The sequence below is a fragment of the Spea bombifrons genome, chromosome 9 (assembly GCF_027358695.1).
Source record: "Spea bombifrons isolate aSpeBom1 chromosome 9, aSpeBom1.2.pri, whole genome shotgun sequence".
Taxonomy (NCBI): Eukaryota; Metazoa; Chordata; class Amphibia; order Anura; family Pelobatidae; genus Spea; species Spea bombifrons.
The window spans coordinates 11,502,708-11,524,570 of record NC_071095.1 but is presented as its reverse complement, the minus strand read 5'-3'; the positions used below and the strand labels follow the sequence as shown (position 1 = coordinate 11,524,570).

At 48.9% G+C, this 21,863-nt stretch overlaps 1 protein-coding gene across 1 annotated transcript; it reads right to left on the bottom strand.

Annotated features, from left to right (window-relative positions):
- Positions 1–8,263: 8,263 nt before the first annotated feature.
- Positions 8,264–20,255, bottom strand: TRIP11 (thyroid hormone receptor interactor 11). The gene is made up of 21 exons (XM_053475018.1): positions 19,863–20,255; positions 18,975–19,042; positions 18,761–18,871; positions 18,345–18,611; positions 18,014–18,082; positions 17,694–17,859; positions 16,630–16,962; positions 16,503–16,543; positions 16,344–16,421; positions 15,614–15,793; positions 12,273–15,266; positions 12,020–12,160; positions 11,642–11,835; positions 11,262–11,425; positions 10,992–11,095; positions 10,512–10,611; positions 10,093–10,174; positions 9,677–9,791; positions 9,344–9,466; positions 8,847–8,982; positions 8,264–8,614 (listed from the first exon to the last, which is right to left on the bottom strand). The coding sequence occupies exons 1-21, from the start codon at positions 19,999–20,001 to the stop codon at positions 8,400–8,402; spliced, it is 5,820 nt and encodes a 1,939-aa protein (XP_053330993.1). The 5' UTR covers positions 20,002–20,255; the 3' UTR covers positions 8,264–8,399.
- Between the last annotated feature and the right edge of the window lie 1,608 nt (positions 20,256–21,863).

The following is a 21,863-nucleotide window of genomic DNA, read 5'->3' as shown; positions in this document are numbered from 1 at the left end:
CCCTTCATTTTCTGAGTATGTTAAACAATGCAAACGGGGCCTCGGCTCAGACAGATGGTTCCGATTACTCCGTTCACAAATTGGCCAGACCCCTCACAACAATCTCGGGGTAACTGCCAAGATAGAAGGGGGGCAGGCAGACACAATAAGTGCTTTAACCATTCCGTGGCCAGAAGCCAGCGAGATACAGAGCATTACAGAGCGTAGAGTACAGACATATCACTCAATTAATCAGCAGAGGCAGGCAGTTAGAAAAAAGGGGTATACGGCCACGATAACACCAATATCACGTTTTATATTTAAGTATTTCTTTCTGAATCAGCACGGCAGTGGTATTTATAGACAAAAAAAACCTGCTAATTACATGAAACGCTATAGCAAAACCCCTTTTGGAGTCCTGCACCAGTTGGAAATATTTTATAAATATACAAAAGGAGTGGCTGGGGTTTTTACGCTCTGGAGTCAGTGAGGCTTGTTTGCGGAGAACACAATTTAACCTAATTATATATTAACCACATTAAATACTGGGTCACTTCAACTTTTAGTGAGTTACACATTTGCATTTTTACGGAGGACCGCTGTTGAAATACACGTTAAAAACATAACTGAACCATTAAAGCGATGAAGTGTTGCAAACTTTTCCCCTATGTAGAAGTGATGTAAACGTTTCCCCTATTTCATATTGTTGTAAACTTTTCCCCTATCTAGGGTGATGTTAACTTTTCCCCTATGTAGAAGTAATGTAAACTTTCCCCTATCACAAAGTGTAAACTTTTCCCGTATCTCAAAGTGTTGTACACCTATTTCAAAGTGTTGCAAACCTTTCCCCTATCTGGAAGTATTGTAAACTTTTCCTCTATCTGGAAGTGTTATAACCTTTTCCCTCTCTAGAAGTGTTGTAAACGTTTCCCCTATCAGGAAGTGTTGTAAACTTTTCCCCTATCTGGAATTTTTGTAAACTTTTCCTCTATCTGGAAGTGATGTAAACTTCCCCCCTCTCTAGAAGTGTTGTAAACTTTTCCCTTATCTGGAAGTGTTGTAAACTTTTCCTCTATCTGGAAGTGTTGTAAACTTTTCCCCTCTCTAGAAGTGATGTAAACTTTTCCCCCATCTAGAAGTGATGTAAACTTTTCCCCTCTCTAGAAGTGATGTAAACTTTTCCCCTCTCTAGAAGTGATGTAAACTTTTCCCCTATCTGGAAGTGTTGTAAACTTTTCCCCTCTCTAGAAGTGATGTAAACTTTTCCCCTCTCTAGAAGTGATGTAAACTTTTCCCCTATCTGGAAGTGTTGTAAACTTTTCCCCTCTCTAGAAGTGATGTAAACTTTTCCCCTATCTAGAAATGATGTAAACTTTTCCCCTATCTAGAAGTGATGTAAACTTTTCCCCTCTCTAGAAGTGATGTAAACTTTTCCCCTATTTGGAATTGTTGTAAACTTTTCCCCCTATCTAGATGTGCGCTATAATTTATTTCCTGTATCTGACGTTATTGTGAGACATGTGTGGCGTGTGTCTCGTTGTTTAGCTGCGCTCACATTATTCACTATTACTGATATTCACCAGTATAGTGAACCCGCGTCGATGCTGCGCTTATTCTTTTTTTTTTTTGTAGCGTGGAAATAAAAACACGCTTTAATTTTATTTACTATACAAAATGCACGCTACGGCCCAGAACAGATTATACAAAAGCAAATAATCTATTAACCCTTTCAGTGCCAACAGTGGAAAGGCACATTTTATTTTACAGAGTGAAAAAAAAATGTGCTCCAGTATCATGTGTTTAAAAAAAAAAAGAAAGAAAATTTCACTTTTTTAATGAGAATTATTGTGTAAATTTGACATCTGCCCCATTTCTTGGAAAGATTTCAACTCCAGAGGGGAGAGCGGATTGAGGAGAGGATGAGGAAGGCTCTAGAATCTGGATCGACTTTGCTGCACCTGCGATTACAGACGGGATGAACTTAATTCCTCCCCGCGATCACTGCCGGGACACTCGAAAACAAAGCCACTCCGTGATGTTTGGGGGGCCGTTACGGGCTGGGGGCTCACTATAGAGCAGATCAGGGGTAAATCTGGCAGGGTCAGGGGCAACGTGAACCGTTACACCCTAAAAAAAGCTGAATGCCCAGAAACCTTCTCAAAAAAGCATATATTTTATCTCATTCTGCTCTTTTTCAGGCTCACGCTCGCCCTCCTGTATCAGCCCCCCGCTACAGGGCATTTAATATTAAAGCTCCAGGAGGTGAATATCGGGGTCCGAGGACCCACGGGATCCGAAAACATTCCTATCGCTAACACAACGTGCCGGTGAGGGGGGGGTAATATCCATGCGCGATATCACAGCAAGATCGCTATCGTAACCAAGCACCATTAGCAAAGCCAGACCCCCAGACTGACGAGTGATGGAAGCCAAGACCCCCAGACTGACGAGCGATGGAAGCCAAGACCCCCAGACTGACGAACGATGGCAGCCAAGACCCCCAGTACTGCGGCGACTAACATTTGGGAGCAAACTGTGCTTTTAGTATCCCTGACTATCCCTCTAAACAGCGAATAACTTCATATAAAGAAGCGGAACCAGATCATTGGTGATGAAAGTTACTCTGCTACCCGGGATTTTGGGGTGAAAACCCCCCGACCGGTGCTTTGCTTGTGTTGAGGGGGGGGGGACGCAGCCCAAAAACATAAATTGGTTTTGTTTTGCAGGCTCGTTAGCGAGTCCAAGAATTCCGGCACATCTGGAAGCCATCGCCGGACCCTCTCCTCCCCGCGGTGAACGCCGAGCGCGGGGCCTGCGTGACTTCGCATCCTCCGCTGTCATTTCCTTGGGTCCGGATTAAAGTTCTGTGGTCCGAGACCCCCCCCCCGACGAGGGGCCCGGAGCCACCAAACATATGGGGGTTACGGAAAATGCTGCGGCCTGAGATCATCGGAGACATCACGGGGGGGGGTCTGCAATCAGGGCCAGGGTGAATTTGCCCCTAAGCATTAAAAATAACCCCCCCTTACATTCCACCCCCTGCGTTATCGTGAGCAGTTCCACTAAACGCCTACAGACTGTCAGCTCCGGAGACCGGCGGCTTTTCAGCAACCTGCACGGACATCCCTGCTGAATTTTTCTCATTGGTGCTCAAATTTCAGTATTTTGCCCCAAAAAATACCCCTGTAGTTTTTTAAGATGAAAGATTTTACAGTCCTCGGTCTAAACACATCCCAGAGAGCCCTGAAATAAAGGGCCGATTCCCTGCGCCGCTTAGCGGTTAATCCCCTTTCACCCAAGCATAGAACAGGTGATCTTTTTTTTAGGACCCGAACCCCCTCTAGATTGTAAGCTCCTTTGAGCCGGCGCCTCCTCACCTGCCGAATTATGTTATATATCTATAACTATTGTACAGCGCTGCGGAATATGATGGCGCTATATAAATAATAATCACATGCCTCCCAGACCAGCGCCGACCCGATACTCGGAGAACTGGACCCGTGCAGACCCCCCGACAGACTCCCCCCCCGGCAGACCCCCGACCCCCGACCGCCTCGTTGCATATCTTGATTTTTCACAGGAAAAAGGAATGTTATTTTTTTGATTACGGCGGCTTCTCCACCCAAACCGTGAGAACGTCGCCCCAGCCGCACGTCTTTCTCACCGTAACCCTTCTCGGGGTGAGGCGGCTTGTATTTATAGCCCATTCTGGGGCAAATTTTTTAAATGTGGAGCAGTTGCCATGGGAACCATGAGAACGTTTTTGCCGTCCGCTCCGAATTTGGGATCTTTGCACCAAAACCGTTCTGGTTTTACCAGATTAAGCGAAATTATTTCACCCTCCAGTCGTCTTAATTACCCCCATAATTCCTTTTAGATTTTAAGATCATAAATTGCCCCCCCCAGCCCACCATCCTTGCCTTAAGGCTAGATTGTAAGCTCACGGGCCGGGTCCTCGCCTCCTGTATCTGTCTGTGTAAACGTATCTTTGTTAATCACGCTATAGTTAAAGCGTACAGCGCCGCGGACTATGTCAGCGCTTCATAAAGAATGATGTCGTTGTTAATTAACCCACGCCGTGCTGATTTACAAACGTGATGTGAAAATGAAAACAAAACCCCCCAAAACTAACGGCCGGCGGGGGTGGGGGGGCAGTTTGTCTGGCTCTGGAAGCCGCGGCGCGAGGCCCGTCTGGATCAACCCGTTAACCATTTATGGAGATGCAGAAAGGCCCACGGGGGCCGGTCACGTCGTTCTGCCAACATCCCCATAAAGAAAGCGTTGAGCGGATCTGGCGGCTGCATTGTCTGAGAATGCAACTGGGATCCGAGTCAGCTGGACGCTTTCTGCCGAAAGCCACCCTTTCACTGCCGGAGGGGGAAGGAAAGGGAGCCGCTCGCCTAAACGGGGTGTCCAGAGTCTGAACCAAGAGGAGAAAAAAAAACAAAGTCTGACTCCATATGCAAAATAACTCCTCGTAATTTGCATGCGGAAGCGAATCATGACATCACAGATTAAGTTTTTAACCCCCGCCGGCATGTCGTGTAAACGGCGCTCAGAGCCCAGTGGTATGAAATGATGATGTTTAACAGTTCGAGTGCCAGGCCAGTTAATAAAGTCCTGCCGGCCCCCCCTGCGGTTTTATTCTTAAGGTTTTGCACATCATTAACTTTCAGTTACGTGGGGGGCAGCGAGCATGCGCGTTAACCCCCGCAGAACAAGACGATCCGCGGCGTTCCCAAAGAGCCTCGCATCTTTCTAGAAAACCATGGATTTATGTAGGCCTTAAAAACAGGCTCATCGTGGGGAAAGGGTTAATCCCAGAAATCTGTGATTACAGGAAAATGATGTCTTGATTTCCATTAACCCAAAACACATACGGTTTAAATCATTTGTCTCTACCCCCCTCACAGCGCTGACCCTTATGCAAATTAGTACATAATATATATATAATTCTCTAAACCGACCCCACGGAACCGTTGGGGGGTTTAGAGAATAAAAAGTTTGGTTTTCATAAAAGTTCACAAACTTTTCATACAGTTGCCACATGATATATGAATGAATTGGGGAGGAATAACAGATGAATTCTACACAGTTGAGCTGCAGTGGAGTATCCATAAGACTCAATACCACAGGGGAGGCTCGCTGCTGTGGCACGAGGGGTTAAACCGCCGTCGCCTTCCGCACAGAGCAGGTTGGATTGCAGAGACGGGGGCCGCGGGGGCCGCTGGGTTATTAATGAGAAAAAAATATCATTAATCTGCTGAGAAAACAAACATTTCTGCGGGAATTTCCCGTCTAGCCGACTTAATGCGCTTTATCGCGCCATCGAGGCTCACGGCGGCCGAACGCGAAGCAGCGCAGGTTCTATTCTGAGAAGTCTGTTCATCTAATCGCTAAAAGAAAGAAAAAACACGCTAAAATAGCAGGAAACGGGAACATTAAATACGATATCTCACGTTTCAGGGATTCCGGCCAAAAAAAGCTCCGAAAAAATACGATTATGGGAACCGGAGCACAAAACGGGGGCAGCGCCGGGGCCGCATCGTCTAAACGCCGCCGGCGGGCAGCCGACACACTCTGCGGGGCTTTATTCTCATCCATTAGCAGTTATTTAACATTTTATATAAACCGCTGGGATTTACCCCAAACGGCGAGGAAGGAGATGTGTTACCCCGGGGATCTAGGTGGTTCTAGGGCCGCACTTTAAACGAGACAACCTTAGACCCTGAAGCGTCCCCCAACTACAAAAGTAGCAAGAACATGTAACTACTACCCTCCACCGACAAAAATATCCAGGTGCTCATAAAAAAACCCAATATCATCCAAAAACGTGTTTATTTTCTATACTATAATTTACAAAATCACAAAAATATTCTAAAATTGTTCATACAAAAGTGCCTTAGTGCTTATAATAAATAGTATCATATTATCTTATTAACAATAATAATACATGTTTCATATGCATCACTGCACCCCGGTGCCTTATATTCATATATATATATACACACCGTGTATATATATATACCGTATATAATAATATATATATATATATATACACAGACACACTATATGGCCAAAAGTATTGGGACACCTGACCATTACACCAGCAGGTGCTTTGATGACATCATACACTACATATATCATTATTATTATCATCTTTTATTTATACAGCGCCTACAATTTACGTAGCGCTTAATACAGAGACATTAATATGAAGTCACCCCCCCCCCATTGCAGATATAACGGCTTCCGCTCTCCTGGGAAGGTTTTCCACGAGGTTTTGGGGCATTTCTGTGGGATTTTTGCCCGTTCATCCAGTGGAGCGTCTGTGAGGTCAGACACTGACGCCCGGCTCGCTATCTCCGTTCCGGTTCAGCCCGAAGGCGTTCGGTGGGGTTGAGGTCGGGGGGTCCGTACGGTGAGCTGTAGGGGACATCCCAGGACATTTAGCCGGCTGCCACCTAGCGGCGACTGAACACTTGCTGCAAGCGTTTGAAAATTAAAACCGCTAGAAGCCGACGCAGCCGCTGCATCCACAGCTCACCCCTAAACCCTGTCTTTGGGAGGCAGGGGGTGCTTCGCTATTCTGCGTAAGCAAAGGGTTAAGGATCCTGATTCAGGAACTGTATCAACACAGAAAGATTTAAAGAGTTAAACTGCGCTGCTTCTGAGTGCAAAGAAAGTAGCGTTTTAAATTAATTTCATGCACTCTGCGGCTTAGTAATCCACTCCGGGTGCAGCGGGGACAGAGCACGCTTCGTACGTCTACGTCTACCCCCCGCTTTAAACACAGACAGATTGTAAGCTCTTTGGGACAGACGTCTACAATGTCACTTCATTTCAGGCACCTACTCTCGCTATACATGTTGAGACGAGACGTCCGCGTTTAAGAAACATCGGAAAACATTCGTTTATAGAAAGTACAGAAATATTTACATCTAAACATTCTAGCGACCGTAACAAAACAAAAAGAACAGCTTTAACCATCGCGTGGCCAGAGGCCGGCGTGACACCGAGCATTACTTTCTCACAGCCACGGCCACGACCTTATGATGCGTTTGGGTATTTCAGCCGTCTTTAGCTAAAGCAAAACCACATTTTATATACAATTGTAGCTTTCTTTATTAGCCTAGCAGCAGCAAACCCCTTCTGGAGTCCTGCACCAGTCGGAAAGATTTTCTAAATATACAAAAGAGCGGCTGATGTTTTCCCGAGGAGTTTCCTCGCCATCTACCGGGGAAAGCAAGACAGCCGCTCACGTCGTCTAACTGTATGGTCATATAATAGATTACGTTATAATAATAATATTTAATTTGAGGCCGGAGGCATTGAAACATCGTTTTTTCCCCCCCAGTAGGACAGATAAATCAGGAGTACGTTTTGAATACGGTGGAAATAAAACATACCTTAAATTAATTTTATTTACTATACATATGAACACTACAGTCCTGCAACGATACCGAAATAGTATTTTCCAGAACGGGATTACGGAACCGATATACAAAAAGCAAATAATCTGTTAACCCTTTGAGCGCGAAGGAACTTGGCGTAGTGATGGCCTCCAGCACTCAACGGGTTAAATCGGAGGCTCTGACGGAAGTTGGAAAGAGACAGAGATTGAGAGAGAGAAAAAAAAAAAGACAGCGAAAAATCAACATTTCATTCAGAGAGCAATTAAATATTCTGCATTTAAATATATAAAACTTTTTAGTGGCATTTGTTTTTTTTACCCCTAAAACCGGTTTAAAGGGACAGAAAGCTCCAATACCTCATCGCATGATTACACGGTAAAATAACACTGTTTGCCAGCCGTCCGGGGGGAAATTCTGGTGCGGAGGGCAACTGGAAGTAAAGCAGAGAGGAAAATTGCCCCTCTTCCCGAACACATCTGGGGGGGGTCGGTAACCGTTACCCAGATCAGCAAATGCCCCTCCACATGTTAAAGGAACGGTAAAAGGCAGATTTTCTGTTTCAGTGTGAAGAAATGTGTTAAAAATGGAAGTTCCGAGGGTGCGATACCAGAACGTGAACGGAGGGCGATGTCTACTAAACGGCTGGATTCTGCCCTGTAACGGCACAGCGTCAACATGTATAATACAAAAGGAATGAGGGATTCTACCCAAAATCTGCAAGTCTGACATTTGGCAGGTTTTCCCCCCCTCCACTTTTGTCAATCCTTCGCCAAACCTGCAGAGCGATTTAATAAAGAGAATTCATTCCGAAACAATTCATTCTTTCTTATAAATACAAAATAAAGTCATATAGAAATAAGAAGACGAGGGGCGCGAGAGACGAGGGGCGCGAGGGACGAGGGCGGCGGGTGTAAAGGCAGTTACTGATCTGTACAGAAAGGCCTCTTTGGAATCTTCTATCTACAAAGTCTCTGTCATTAAAGTGCTGAAAGGCGTCCGGCTCGTCTATTGCTTTAGAAGGTCTCTGAGCACGGATCCCGCGCTGCCGTCCGACGACACGGGCAGAGGGGTGAAGGTGGGGAGCGCGTCCGATATCGGCTTTAGGAGAAGGTGCGCGGAGGCGCTCGCTCCCAGCGAGGAGACCGGGACGAGGGGCACGGCGTCCGACCGGGGGGCCAGGAACGGGTTGGAATCTGCCTTCCTGCTCGACTTTGCTGCGCCTGCGTGAGAGAAGACATCGCGATTACAAAAGGGGAGGAAATCCCGTTAATTATTTCACCCGATCGCTGCCAGGGCACTCGAAAAGAAAGCGACTCCGGGAAGTTTGGGGGGGCTTTACGGGTCCCTATAGAGTCAGGGTCAGGGGCAACGTGGAGATTTGGTAGTTTGATGGCGCGAGACTTTTTACGATAAACCTGTAGTTGCGAGCGATCGCTTCCCGCGTTTCCGTACCTGATGCTCCGCCAGCCGTGGCCGTCCTGGGATTCCCAGCTTCTAGAGGAGTGATGTCTTGCAGGGACATCTTGAGAGGCGGAAGGGTGGGAAGCGATTCGGTCTCCAGGAACTTCACAAAGAGCTCTGAAAAGGACTGGAAAGACAAAGCGAGGATCAAAGCGTCTCTTAAACAAGATCCTCGAGCTAAAGACCGTCCTGTTAACCCATCGTGAAACCAGCAGAGCTCAGGAGCGCCTGACGATCACGCTCGGGGGTGCTGGGAATGCTCGCAAATTGCCTGATCTCTTGGGCAGTTTGTGATTCTTCATGCAAGGCCCGGGGCACGGCGTCTGATGATACCCCTGGCAGGTGAATATAACCCAGCGCAAAGCAGCGACCCTCCCTCCACCTGAAAGTAAAGCGAGTCTTAATCCTAACCCTCGCCCCGTCGCAAACTGCGTGACTCGGCCCTCCGTATCGCTATCCACGTTACCCTGTAATACACAGGCACTTACGGTATTAAACATGGAGGAGGAGGTGGGTCTCTGGGGGGTGCTGGGCACACTCTTGGTGCCAGGGGACCCTCCAAACCAGCCGGTCACCCATCCAGTTACACCGCGGCTGTCGTCTGTCAGGAGCTGGAGACATGTAAAGACAACACAAGTGGGACATTCAGTTTTAAAGATGAGATGCAGAATGCTATACCGACCCCGGGTAATGTATAGTTCAATCAGCGAGCCGTCCCCACGTAAATGTACACTTCTATCACAATTCAGCCACAAACTCGCAGTTTATGCAGTTCATTTTCTTGTGATCTTTAAACTTTTCACTTTTTGTTGCCTCCTTACCTCCTCCATCTCCTGTTTATTGATCCCAAGAATGCTTCCCATTAATCTCAGCACCTCGTGACGCTTTTTCTTGGGGGTTTGGAAGTGGCCGATGAACAGGTTTCTCATTAACAACCTAAAAAGTGGGGGGGGAACACTGATTATATTTGCTGCGCGAAATTCAGGATTTTGCTCCAAAACATGCCTCAGTAGTTTGTGAGTTTAAAGATCTTACAGTCCTCGGTCTAAACACATCCCAGAGAGTCCTGAAATAAAGGGCCGATTCCCTGCGCCGCTTAGCGGTTAATCCCCTTTCACCCAAGCATAGAACAGGTGATCTTTTTGGTGTCTAGGACAATAATTTCTGGAATAGCTACCATAAATCATAAAATTCCAGCCATAGCTATATAATAAGGTTCTCAGTAGGGGACACGTACTTGTCGACCTTGCCCTCTGTGCTGCTTATTAAGTTCAGCAGTTTATTCTGCGCTTCTTCCAACATCTCCTGCTTGAGATCACCTGAAATAGAGAGTGGGAGTCGTTACATTGAGCGGGAGCCGGCGACGCGCACCGCAAAGTACGGAACATAAATCGGCTCTGCTTTCCCCGTCACGGATCGCCTCCCAGACCAGCGCCGACCCCGATACCTGGAGAATCAGACCCGGGCAGATCCGAGTCTTTTCTTTGATTACATAATGACCTTGACCATGGTGGGTTCTCCACCTAAAATGTGGAACCAATGGGAACCAATGCTCCAAATTAAGGAACTTGGTGCCAAAACCAACACAGGTAGAAAACATGATGCGCAGCACGTTAAAAGTGCGATATTCTGCATAGAGCTACAAGAAGCCCTTACTCTGCCGCTGCAGCTCCAGCATTTGCTCCTCTTTCAGATCCAGTTGCTCGGTGAGTCGCGCTGCAGCTTCTAACGCGCTGTTTGCTTCATCTAATTGTTCCTGGTAATGAAAAATAGAGGAGTCAGCGACACAGACAGGGACGCGTTCTATAGCGGAAGCAAACTAAGGCTCGTAAGAGGTTCTCTATGTGCTGCGTGGAGTTAATCGCCAGGGGCCACACAGCGGGGTGGAAAAAGAACAAACAATGAACTAAAGACCACGTAACAAGGTAGTCGTTAGACGGGCAGTAATATTAAATATATATCTCTATCAGGATTTCAAAAACAAGTGCGGCTTTGGTAACATCTTAAAAGAAATCCACATCCTAGAGCTTTATGTCCATCTTCTCTCCGTATATCCGCTTGAGCGCAGCATAAACGAAAAGAAATGCGATACAGATCCAGCTCGTGCGCCCTAGAAATTGGTTCCTGGCCTCGTACCTGCAGAGACGCAACCATATTTTCAAGCTTTTCGGCTTGTGCCTTCAGCTCTTTGTTCTGCTTCTTGTGTTTGTTCAGCTCGGCGGAATACATGGCCTTCTCCTCTGCCACGGAAGAAGAAGAAACGGCATTTAGTGTTTAGCTGAACGGCAAACCTTCGGAAACACGGAACAAACCAAAAATACCTCGATCCTCCTCACGCAGGGAACACAACATAAACGCCAGGACACATACCAGGTACTACGCGTCTCATCGGCCGGAGTCACTCACCCTGCTGGAACTGCTCTAGCACCATCTGCAGGTTGCTCAGTGACACTGCATACTGCCTCACTTGTTCTTGGGACATGCGCAGCTGATGGGCGATCTCATCTCTCTGCTTGGAAACCAGGTTTAGCTGTTCTTGCAGAGACTCCACTTGCATCGTAGCCTGAAGACTGAGCGGAACGCAACGGAACAATCATTAGCGGAACGCAGCGGAACAATCATTAGCAGAACGCAGCGGAACAATCACTAGGTGAATCATTTAGCTTTAACAACGGTACAAAAAGACCTGGACTTATAACCAGGGTTCCACAAAGTCCTCCACAGTCCTTTGATCCGGCTTTATCTTTCCAACACTATTAGCGGTAATAGAGGAGTAGTTATCATACCTGGCATTCTGCACGGCACTGGAGGACGTCGACAATTTATTTTCCAGAAGGGACACTTTTTTCCTCAGATCCGTCTCTCGCCCTTCGGCAGCGAGAGCCTCCCGGGTGTACGAATCTTCCATCTCGAGCAGGTGGTGGCGTAACCTCTCCAGTTCCTGGCTTAAACGCTGCTCCTTTTCTCGCAAATGTTGAACCTGACGTCGTCGATCGTATAAAAACTTGGCTTTAGGATCACAGTATCAGCCGATATATCAGCAGATTAACGTCCCCCCCCAAGAAAAGGATGATGGGGATCGCAGTTCCACGACTTCACTTTATAAAGGTTTTATTCCAGATAAACCGGATAGATAAAGCGTTACAGTCACCTTAGCCCCTCACCTCGCTCTGCAGAGAGCCGTTTTCCATTTGCTTCTGTTTCAGGGTCAGCATAACCTGGTCTCGCTCGTGCTGGAACAGAACGGCCTTTTCTTGCATGGATTTCACCTCGTTGAGCAGCTGGTTCAGCTCGCCCGTTTTCCCCTGCATGCAAATAAAAATTCAGATTTCTGGTGACGGTCGATATAAAAGTTTTGCACGGATTATTATTATTTCTCCCCCCGAAGCAGCAAAGACTTTTCCCTGTAGAACAAACCTGTTCTCTTTCTTTAAGAAGGCTCTCGAGCGCCGATGCTTTCTCCCTCATGGAATTCGACTCAAACTCCATCTCGCGGAGCATCATGGAAAACTGCATGTTGGTTTCGTGCAGCGCTTGGAACTCGGTCGCTTTCTCGGCGCCCTTGGCCACGACCTTTTCGTTTTCCGCCTCCAGCTTGCGGATGTCCGTTTCCAGAACGTGCGTCCTTTCCTTAAGGTTGGTGACGGCCTGTTTCAGGAGCTCGTTCTCGTTCTCTTTGTTCCTCAGATTTTCGGTGGCGGAGTTTAATTTGTCACCCTTGGTTTTGATTAAAAGGTCCTTTTCTTTCAGAGATTTCTGCAAAACGTCGTTTTTTTCTTTCAGCTGCTTGATCTCGGCGTCCGCGTCTCTCTGGTCCTTCCGGACGCGCTCCGACGTCACGGCCACCGAGTCCGAGAGCCTCTGATTATTCTCCTGAAGCGTCCGGATCGTGGCCTCCTTCTCTTGCAGCTGGATCTTCAGTCGTTCGCGTTCCTGCAAAGCCTTGGTTGCCTGTTCACCGCTCGGGTCCGGGGGGGCAGCTGACGGAACGCCTTGCCCGGCAGGTAGACCCGACGTACCCGGCTGCAGGCTGGCTGCATCCAACTCACCCAAAATCAGAGCTTTGGCAAGGCTAAGCTGCTCCAGGCTGCGCTGCACGTCCCGCAGCTCTATATTCAACCCTTTCAGCATGGTTTCTTTCTGCTCGTAGTTTTGAACGAGTCGGTCGTACTCCACTTGCAGTTTGGAGTTGGAATCGCAGTCCTCCACCATCTGCTTCCGCAGCTTGTCGAGGTGCTCCTCAAAATGGGCTGACTCGTGCTGCATGTTCTTCACGGTGGTCATCACTTGCTGCTTCCACTCTTCCATCTTCTTCACCTGCTGCTTGAGCTTGTCGCGTTCCTGCAGCAGCTCCTCGAACTGGTTGCTGCTGATGGCCCCGAGTCCGTTGCCGTTGTCCGAGTTGGAGGCCTGCAGAACGGCCAGCAAAGTCTGCGATTTCTGGGTCAGCGCATCGATTTCTATATCTTTCTCTCGGATGATCCGAGACAAGTTCTGGATCGTTTCCTTAAACATTTCGTTGGTGCTGCCCTCCTGGCCACGGGAAAGTCTTTGGTTCTCGTCTTGGAGCTTGAGAAGAGCAGATTCTTTGGCCGCCACCACGTCCATGAGCTTGTGGTATTCCGTTCGGAGTTGGCTGTTCTCGCGGGTCTTCTCGTTCAAAATGGCCAGCACCTGCTCCCTTTCCACGCCGTAGGCCTGTATCTGCTGCTGTAAATAGACAACATCTTGAGAGTAATTCACAGAAGAGACTCGGGCAGACAGACTCTGTATCTCCAAATCCTTCTGCTGGATGATCTGCGTGAGTTTCCCGACGTCCCCTTTCGCCAGCTGATCAATCTGTTTGGTCAAACCGACGTTCTTCTCGTTGAGCGCTTTTATCTCCATGTCTTTTTCTTTGATGCCTTTCACCAGCCTCTCGATCTCCGCTTTGGACAGGTCATGCTTCTCGTTGCCGTTCTCGCCGTTGATGGTTTGGCCCTTGGTGTCCGGCAGGATGACGGTAGAATCGTTTTGGAGCAGCTGCTCGTTCTGTAACTGGGAGCTGATCAGCTCGTTGGTTTGCCGCAGGCTGCCGATCTCGCTGTCTTTTTCCGCCAGCAGTTTCTCGTACGTCTCCACTATCTGCTTGTGCCGTGTCTTGGCCTCGTCCGTTTCTCTGATCTTCTCCCGCAAGGACCGTTCCAGCTGTATAGATTGCTGGCTTTGTTTTTCAGCTGCCGTTTTCAGGAGTTTCAGCTCTTCCTCGTAACTATCCTTGACTTTATTCAGCTGCGTTATCTCGACCTCGAGATCGGTAATGATGTCTAACGTTTTGGGTTCGACCGCTGGCTGAGGTCTACCCTGCTGATCCTTCAAACGCTCGATCTCCTCCTTTAGATGGCTGTTGTCTTCTTTCATAGACGCAAGAGTCCTTTCCTTGTCCTCAACGCTTTGCCGCAGCTTATCACACTCCTTGGAGGTTTCCGAGAGATGTTTAAGGCTCTGCTGTAACTCGCCGTTCTTTTCCTTTAGGTCAAGGACGAATTTTTCCTTCTCATTTATAAGGTCGGTCAACTGCTTCTGTCCTTCTAAGCTGCTACTCAACATTTGCTTGGTCTCCTCATGGTCCTTTTCCAGCTGCTCGAGGATCCTCTTGCTCTCCGCCAGCTCGAAGTCTTTACTTTGATTGAGTTTAACCAGACGCTCGTGCTCCTGTTGTAAGGCAGAGGTGTCCATTTTCCGAGCGCTAGTGAACTCGTCTATGGTGCGCTCGTACTTTTGAGCTTGTTCGAGCAATCTGTTCTCGGTGTGGTTTAGCTCGAGTTCAAGCTGGGATTTTTGCATTCTCAGCGCCTCGATCAGAGTCTGTTTCTCCAGAGCGTCTTTGGCGTTGGCCGACATCGCTTCCTGTAACTGAACTTTCGTCTGTTCTTGAGTGGAAAGAAGCATTTCGTTCTCCATCTTGAGGTCGCAAATTTCCTTTTCGAGGTCTTCATTCGACTGCTTGATCTCCGAAAGCTGAACCTTATTTTTTACAGCCTCTGACTGGCCGTCGTGAACTTGGAACTGGGACGGGGAGTCTTGTTTGTCTGCGGAAAGTTCTTCCTTTCCTCGCTGTATGATTCTCTGGAGTTCTAGGTTTTCCTCCCTAAGGGTAGAACTTGAGGTTTCCAATTGGTTAATCCTTTCAGAAAAATCCTTCGTTTGGCTCGAGAGACGTTGATTCTCCCCACGCAGCTCGTTCAGAGCGGACGTCGTCTGGCGAAGCTCCTCGTTCTGGTTATCTTTCTGTTTCCTGAGCTCAGCGTTTTCTGATTCCAGGCGGGAAACGTCCTCCTTTAGTTTCTGCAGGTCCTCTTTCAGCTGAGCGATGCTCCCGTCGGCCTCAATCCTCTGCTTGTTTAATTGCTCCTTAATTAAAAATAGATGCTGGAAAAAAGGAAAAGATTTAATAAATAAAATTATAATAAGAGAAAAAAAACACAGGGCTGACCTGGATTGGAAAAAGGCACTTGGGCCGTAGTATTACCAGAGCTTCACGGTGCACCTAATATAAATTACCCCAAATCCCTAAAAAACCTTGATGACATCATTATTCTATACGAGGCTACAAAGTTGGGTTCCATAGAAGGCGTTCTGACCCCACTCAGTTGCACGAGACCGTCTGTGGTCCAAACATTAGAAACATATGCTTACTGTCGACAGAGGGGGCCACGTTTTAAACAATTCCGGGAACAGAGCTGTCCAATTATGACCCAAGTTTCTAATCCCAGTACCTCCAGCGCTTCTTGGTTCTGCTTGTCGAGTTCCTCTAACTCGGCTGCCAGCGCCTCCTTTTCCGCAGCGACTTCCGCCAGTCTTAGTTCTTTGGCTTCGAGCTCTTCCCGCGCCAGCCGCGAGGCGACATCAGAGTCCTCGGCAGACCGAATGCGACTCACCTCCGCTTGCAGTTCTTCCTTAAATGAATAAAAACATATTTTTGTCAGAAAAACAAGACTAGCGGGTCATCGTTCTACACGTCTTAAAATAATGAAACCGGGTCTATGGCGTCATAAATCTTGTCATAGCTCTAAAAAGGGCTGGAAAGGGCCCAGAAAGCAGGTCGGCTTCTGTGATGTTCTACGCGGTACTAAACATTCCACCAATAGGGTCACACCGATAAGCTTTTTTTTTTTCTAATCGAGTGTAATAAAATAGATATTTTTCTCCCTAAATTATCCTCTAAAGAGATTGTAAGGGTTCCTTGCGCTGCGGTATTTGGAATGAAGATTGTCGGCTAATGATATAGAAAATCAGCTTTTTTTGTTTTTGGAACATCAGCTCAAAGAGGTAAATAAAATCCACAAAAAAAAAAAAAAACCCAAAACAAACCTAAAGAGCATCTCCCTTTCTAGAATTCCCAGCGCTTGCACCATTTGAAGCAACTGAAACGTATTGGAGTAGATCACCAGCTATTGCTGCTTCGTTTTTAAATTAAAATATTACAGGGAGAAAAAATGTAAATACCTTGTCTTTCTCTAGCTGACACTTTTCGTCTAGAAGAGCTTGTACGGTGCCTTCGAGTTCCTCCACAGCTGTATTGCTCTGCAAAACAAAACACCGGTACGTGTCAGCTCCACGCCTGCCAGAACCCGACGCGCTTCACGTTCCGAGAGGCAAACGTACCCGTTCCGCAGCCTTTAATCCGGTGCCTTCCTTCTGTGCGTCTGAGAAAAAGAATGGATGATATTTTCTTAGAATACTAGATAATAAGTTTAAAGTACAAAATATCCCGATTTTATCAACGTCTCACCGAGCAACGCTTCCCGCAGTCTAATGACTTCCCCTTGCAGAGCGGCCACCTCGGCTGGGCCACCGGGCTGCGATCCCTGCTGCTCCCTGAACTCAGACAGCAGTGCTTCGTAATCTCGGCCCAGCTGGACTTTCTCCTCCATCGCCAACTCGTTCTCTTTTCTCAAGAGGGCTTTCTCCTCGCTGGACGAAGCCAGCTCCCGGCTCAGGTCCGACACGCGACGTTCCAGTTCCTGCATTTTCCGAGCCGCTTCAGCTTTCTCTGTTTCCAGGGCATGGATGGTCTTCTGCATCTCATATATTTTGGATTTCTCCCCGGCACCATCGCTGCCCCCTAGAGACAAAGAGTAATCTGTTACAAATGGCAACATCAGCAGCGCAATGCCTCGCGTCGGCACCACGGCAGCTGAGCCACCATTTACCCGGCTGCCACCGAGCGGCGAGTGAATGCTCGGCACGGACATCAGCTTCAGTGTGAAGAAAACAGCGGCCTCTGAAGGATCAAAGAAGCCAACCAAGAATGGTCGGGGGATTATTGTGTCAGGTAAATGCCCCTCACTGTCTGTCTGTCTGGATAACATTGGGTTCTGCAGCATTATATAGGAAGCGAAGACAGAAACATAGAGTTTGAGAAATCAGACCCATCCGGCCCCCGTCTAGTCGCCCGTTTCTCCTGCTGTAACGACTCAAACCTTAATCAGTCGTTGGTCTCGTCTTAGATTCAGGAGCCGTATGCCTATCCCATGCATGTTTAATACCCTTGCTGTATTACCCTCTACCACGTCTGCTGGGAGGCTGTTACACTTATCTACCACCCTCTCAGTAAAGTGAATCTTGCTTACATTATATCTAAACCCCAGGGCCTCTAGTTTACATTCCCTAATAAAACTATCGTTTATCATGGAAGTGAACAATTGACAGGCAGATGCGGTTACTAAGGTGACACCGGCAGCTCAATGACCGCTCGCTGCATTCTCTGGAAACCTGGCCGCGGCTACACAACGATTAATAAATCGTTATCACTGGCAGCGGGGAGGTGAGAGAGAGCGAGGAATCTATCCTAACCTCGCGCCAGCTGCTCCTCCAGCTCCTCTATCCGGTCTTCGTAGTCCCCCAGCTCGTCCCGGTGCCGCCGCGTGTGCTCGGCAAGCTTCTGGCGATGCGTGTCCTGGAGGGCGGACAGCTCGTGCTGCCGCTCGTCCCGTTCCCGATCCAGTCTCTCCTTCAGCTCCTGCGAGGAAGCGTCAGACAAAATAAAGCTTCACGCGCTTTTAGAATTACCGTCTTTCATAAATAAATAAATAAAAACTAGATTTAAACTGAAATAAACGAAAGGTACGATGACTTGAATACAAAGTCGGACAGGACAGCAGAACATGTGGTACCTTAATGGTATTTCGCAGCATGTAGATCTCGTTTGGGTCAGAATTTTGCAGACCTTGCACTTTTGATGCCTGGAACAAATAAAAAAAAAATTGATTTAAAAAATATAAACATTACGAATGGAGTTTGTTCAGCCCGCTTGTTTTATTTTACGCTTCGGGGTGAGATACAGCAGCCGCTGTGATGTCATCCGTGTAATAAGGCTGGATAAAGCAAACACGAGCTGCAACCGCAAAATATTATATTTATTTAATATTTTTGCAGACCCTGTTAAGGTTCCTCGAATCTGCGGCCCGGACGGACCCCCAAGTCGTAGAAGGGGTGTAGATGCACCTGAGCAAGCTGCTTCCAGTGAGAGAGCTCGGCCTGGAGCCGGGACACTTCGCCGGACAGAGTGTTGATCTCCTGCTGGGACCAGATGACGTCGCCCAGGTCCAGGTCCTCACCCTGGAAAGCCGAGGCGGGGGGCTGGATGCTCGTCATAAAGGGGGACTGCGCGGCCCCCGCGAGGGAGGCGCTGGACAGCTGAGCCGACGCTTGTTTCTTCTGCATTTCGTCCTGGAGGGCGTTCAGTTTGGCTTTAAGGTGACTTATTTCCACCTGAGGATAAACGAGGGAAAAACATAAACGGGATCCCGTCCCATAGACGATGCTTAACCCTTTAAGTCGTAGATGTCCTGTAAATACCCCGCTGGGGCCGCGACCCCCGGATGGATAGGCGGCAGCCGGTCTGTCTTTTTGCCGCGTACCTCTTTTTGCTGCAGCCGGTTCCTGAAATCCAGAGACTGCTGCTTCACCTGAAGCTCGGCCGCCTCGTGCTTCTCCTCCAGCTCGGTGACAAATCTCCTCAGCCTCTCATTCTAAACGAACAAAGAAAAGCAACGCAGAATGAATGGCCCGTCGCGGACAGCTCGGATTCCGCACCGTCCGTCCGTCTGTCTCAGGTACTCGCTCCATATTTACCTCTGATCTCTGTACCCCTTCCAGCTCCCTGATCCGAGCACCGGAGATCTCCACATCCGCAGCAACACCTGGAACACAATAATATATGTGATCGCCTCCAACCCCACAGGAACACGAAGCTGTATCACCCCCCCCATGGTGACACCTCCGTGCCGGCGCTGTCACCAGACACCCCCCCTGACACCTCCGTGCCGGCACCGTCACCAGACACCCCCCCTGACACCTCCGTGCCGGCACCGTCACCAGACACCTTCATGCCGGCACCATCACCAGACACCCCCCCCTGACATCTCCGTGCCGGCGCTGTCACCAGACACCCCCCCTGACACCTTCATGCCGGCACCATCACCAGACACCCCCCCTGACACCTCCGTGCCGGCACCATCACCAGACACACACCCCCCCGACACCTTCATGCCGGCACCATCACCAGACACCCCCCCTGACATCTCCGTGCCGGCGCTGTCACCAGACACACATCCCCCCCCTGACACCTCCGTGCCGGCACCATCACCAGACACCCCCCTGACACCTCCATGCCGGCGCTGTCACCAGACCCCCCCCCACGTGACACCTCCGTGCCAGCGCTGTCACCAAACCCCCCCTCCGTGCCAGCACTGTCATCAGACCCCCCCCGGTGACACCTCTGTGCCAGCGCTGTCACCAGAACCCCCCCTCCGTGCCAGCGCTGTCACCAAACGCCCCCTCCGTGCCACCACTGTCACCAGACCCCCCCCGTGACACCTCCGTGCCAGCGCTGTCACCAGACCCCCCCCCCCCCCGGTGACACGGGCTTAAGTCACGAGCCACCTGTTCTCTAGAAGGATACTCTGTCCCCGGATGCCCCACAGACAGATGCCGGTCCCCGGATGCCCCGCAGTCACTCACCCTCGGCTTCCTCCTTGCCCTCCAGCAGCATATCCTTAGTGAAGCTGGAGATCTGCCCCGTGAGGGATGACAGGCTGCCCCCCACCTGTCCCAGGGACTGCCCCAGGCCGGAGCCCAGGCCCCCGAGCCAGGAAGCCATGGCAGAAGAGTTAGCCGGGAAAACCGAGTCTTAGCCTGAGAGGGATCCGGATCCACGGACCCGGGCAAGATGCTAAGCGGGCTCCGGGTGTCCCTGGGCGGTCGTTTCTCTCAGGAGACACCGAGGCTTCAGCTCTCCGCTCCTCCGGTCACAATAAAAGCTCAACGGCTCCAGGGCTCGCCGCTCATCGCCTATTAAACCATCCCGGCCTCCGCCAACTCAACGGCCGCCATGACAGGGACTTCGAGACTCGATGGTCGGAGCAGAGCGACGTGTCCGGGTTGCGGTGCATGCCGGGATACGGGAGGACTGGGCGGGCGGCAGCTCCACGTGTACCCGGCTGGCAGTCACCCCGGGCACCCGGAGCGTTAAATTATTATTCAAGCGACGGAAGGACCCCTGCGCCAGGGTGTGGGGCCCCTGACATTTACCGGGGCCCCTGCCTGCCAGCTGTTATCGGTCCTTTACTGGATTCACTGATGGGTCCTACACTTACCCCAGGGCAGGGGTTTGGGGGGGCACTTGGTTCCATGAAGCTGGGATAATGATGAGAAAGATACCCCTTTTTACTCAGGGGTGCGATTATAAAAACCGGCCACGAACCTGCTATCCATGCGCACCGGTGCTGAGTCACGCGTGTCTCTTGCCACGAAAGGCAGCGATAGGCAGAGATGATCCAGTGATTACATTCCGTTACCTTCAACATCTCACAGATTCACCCCCCGTCAGGGTAACTCCACGGGAAAGCAGGTAGAAAGGAGACGTGCAAACGGGGCGAAAACTATTGGGACAGGTTTTTTTGGTTTTCCTCCAATCGGAGGAGAGGACGTCACCACGAGCGCCGCCATATTGCGCCGAGCTCATGTTAGAGCGCTTTCAGCGACATCCTCTACCCAGATTCAAAGATCGGGGAGAGGACGTCACCGCAAGCGCCACAATTGCGGTAGAAGTTCCCGCCGGGTTATATCCGAATCGCACAAATCCGTTAACATATCAAAAATGAAAAAAATGATTAAAAATAATAATAAACATTAGCAGGACTCGCGATGATTGATTTTTGCACCAAAAAAAAACTTTTTCAAGAAAAACACCAATTTACTCAAATAAAAAGCATTTCATACTTTTATTTAATAACCTTTGGATAGCAAATCGAACACAGAATCCATGGCTGGACAATCACACGCGTTAAAACGATACAGTGTCTTTTGGTGTTTGTTTTAAGATAAACCCTCATTCATACAAACGTGCCAAAAAATATATTAGCTTTTTAAAAAGTTCCCCGTTAACCCCGAACAGTCTGCAGAGAAGATAAACTACCTGAAACCGCCTTTTTTTTTTTATTATTCCGTTCCGACGATTTCCACGCAGGGTTTCCTTTGAGTGGTTAAAAAAAAATAAAAAAAATAGGCATTTTGGACCAAGACACAAAGTTTCAGGACATAAACCCGTTACACGCAACACCGCGCATGCCTCTGGTACTCAACAGGTTAACGCATTCTGGAACGCAATTAAAAAGAGGTAAACATACGAATCGTTCCGTTTGCAAACGACAATAGAGAGGGCGACACGGGGTCTGCGTTGTACCAGATGAAGACGTGGACATGCGCCCCCCCCATACACAGACCATGCGCGCACGGGGTACATCATTCACTTAAAAGGGACAGGACCCCGGTAACTATACGGCAGACGGATATAATGGTGGACAAAATGACCTTTTACTATTTTATTTATATTATAGACTGAGGTGTAACCCATGCAGCGCCGTCATCACGGGGGGGGGGCTCTGAAAAACGCTTCAACCTCAAACATTTTAAACTGGAATTTAATTTAAAAAAAAAATTAAAATAATAAAGCTTTAAACG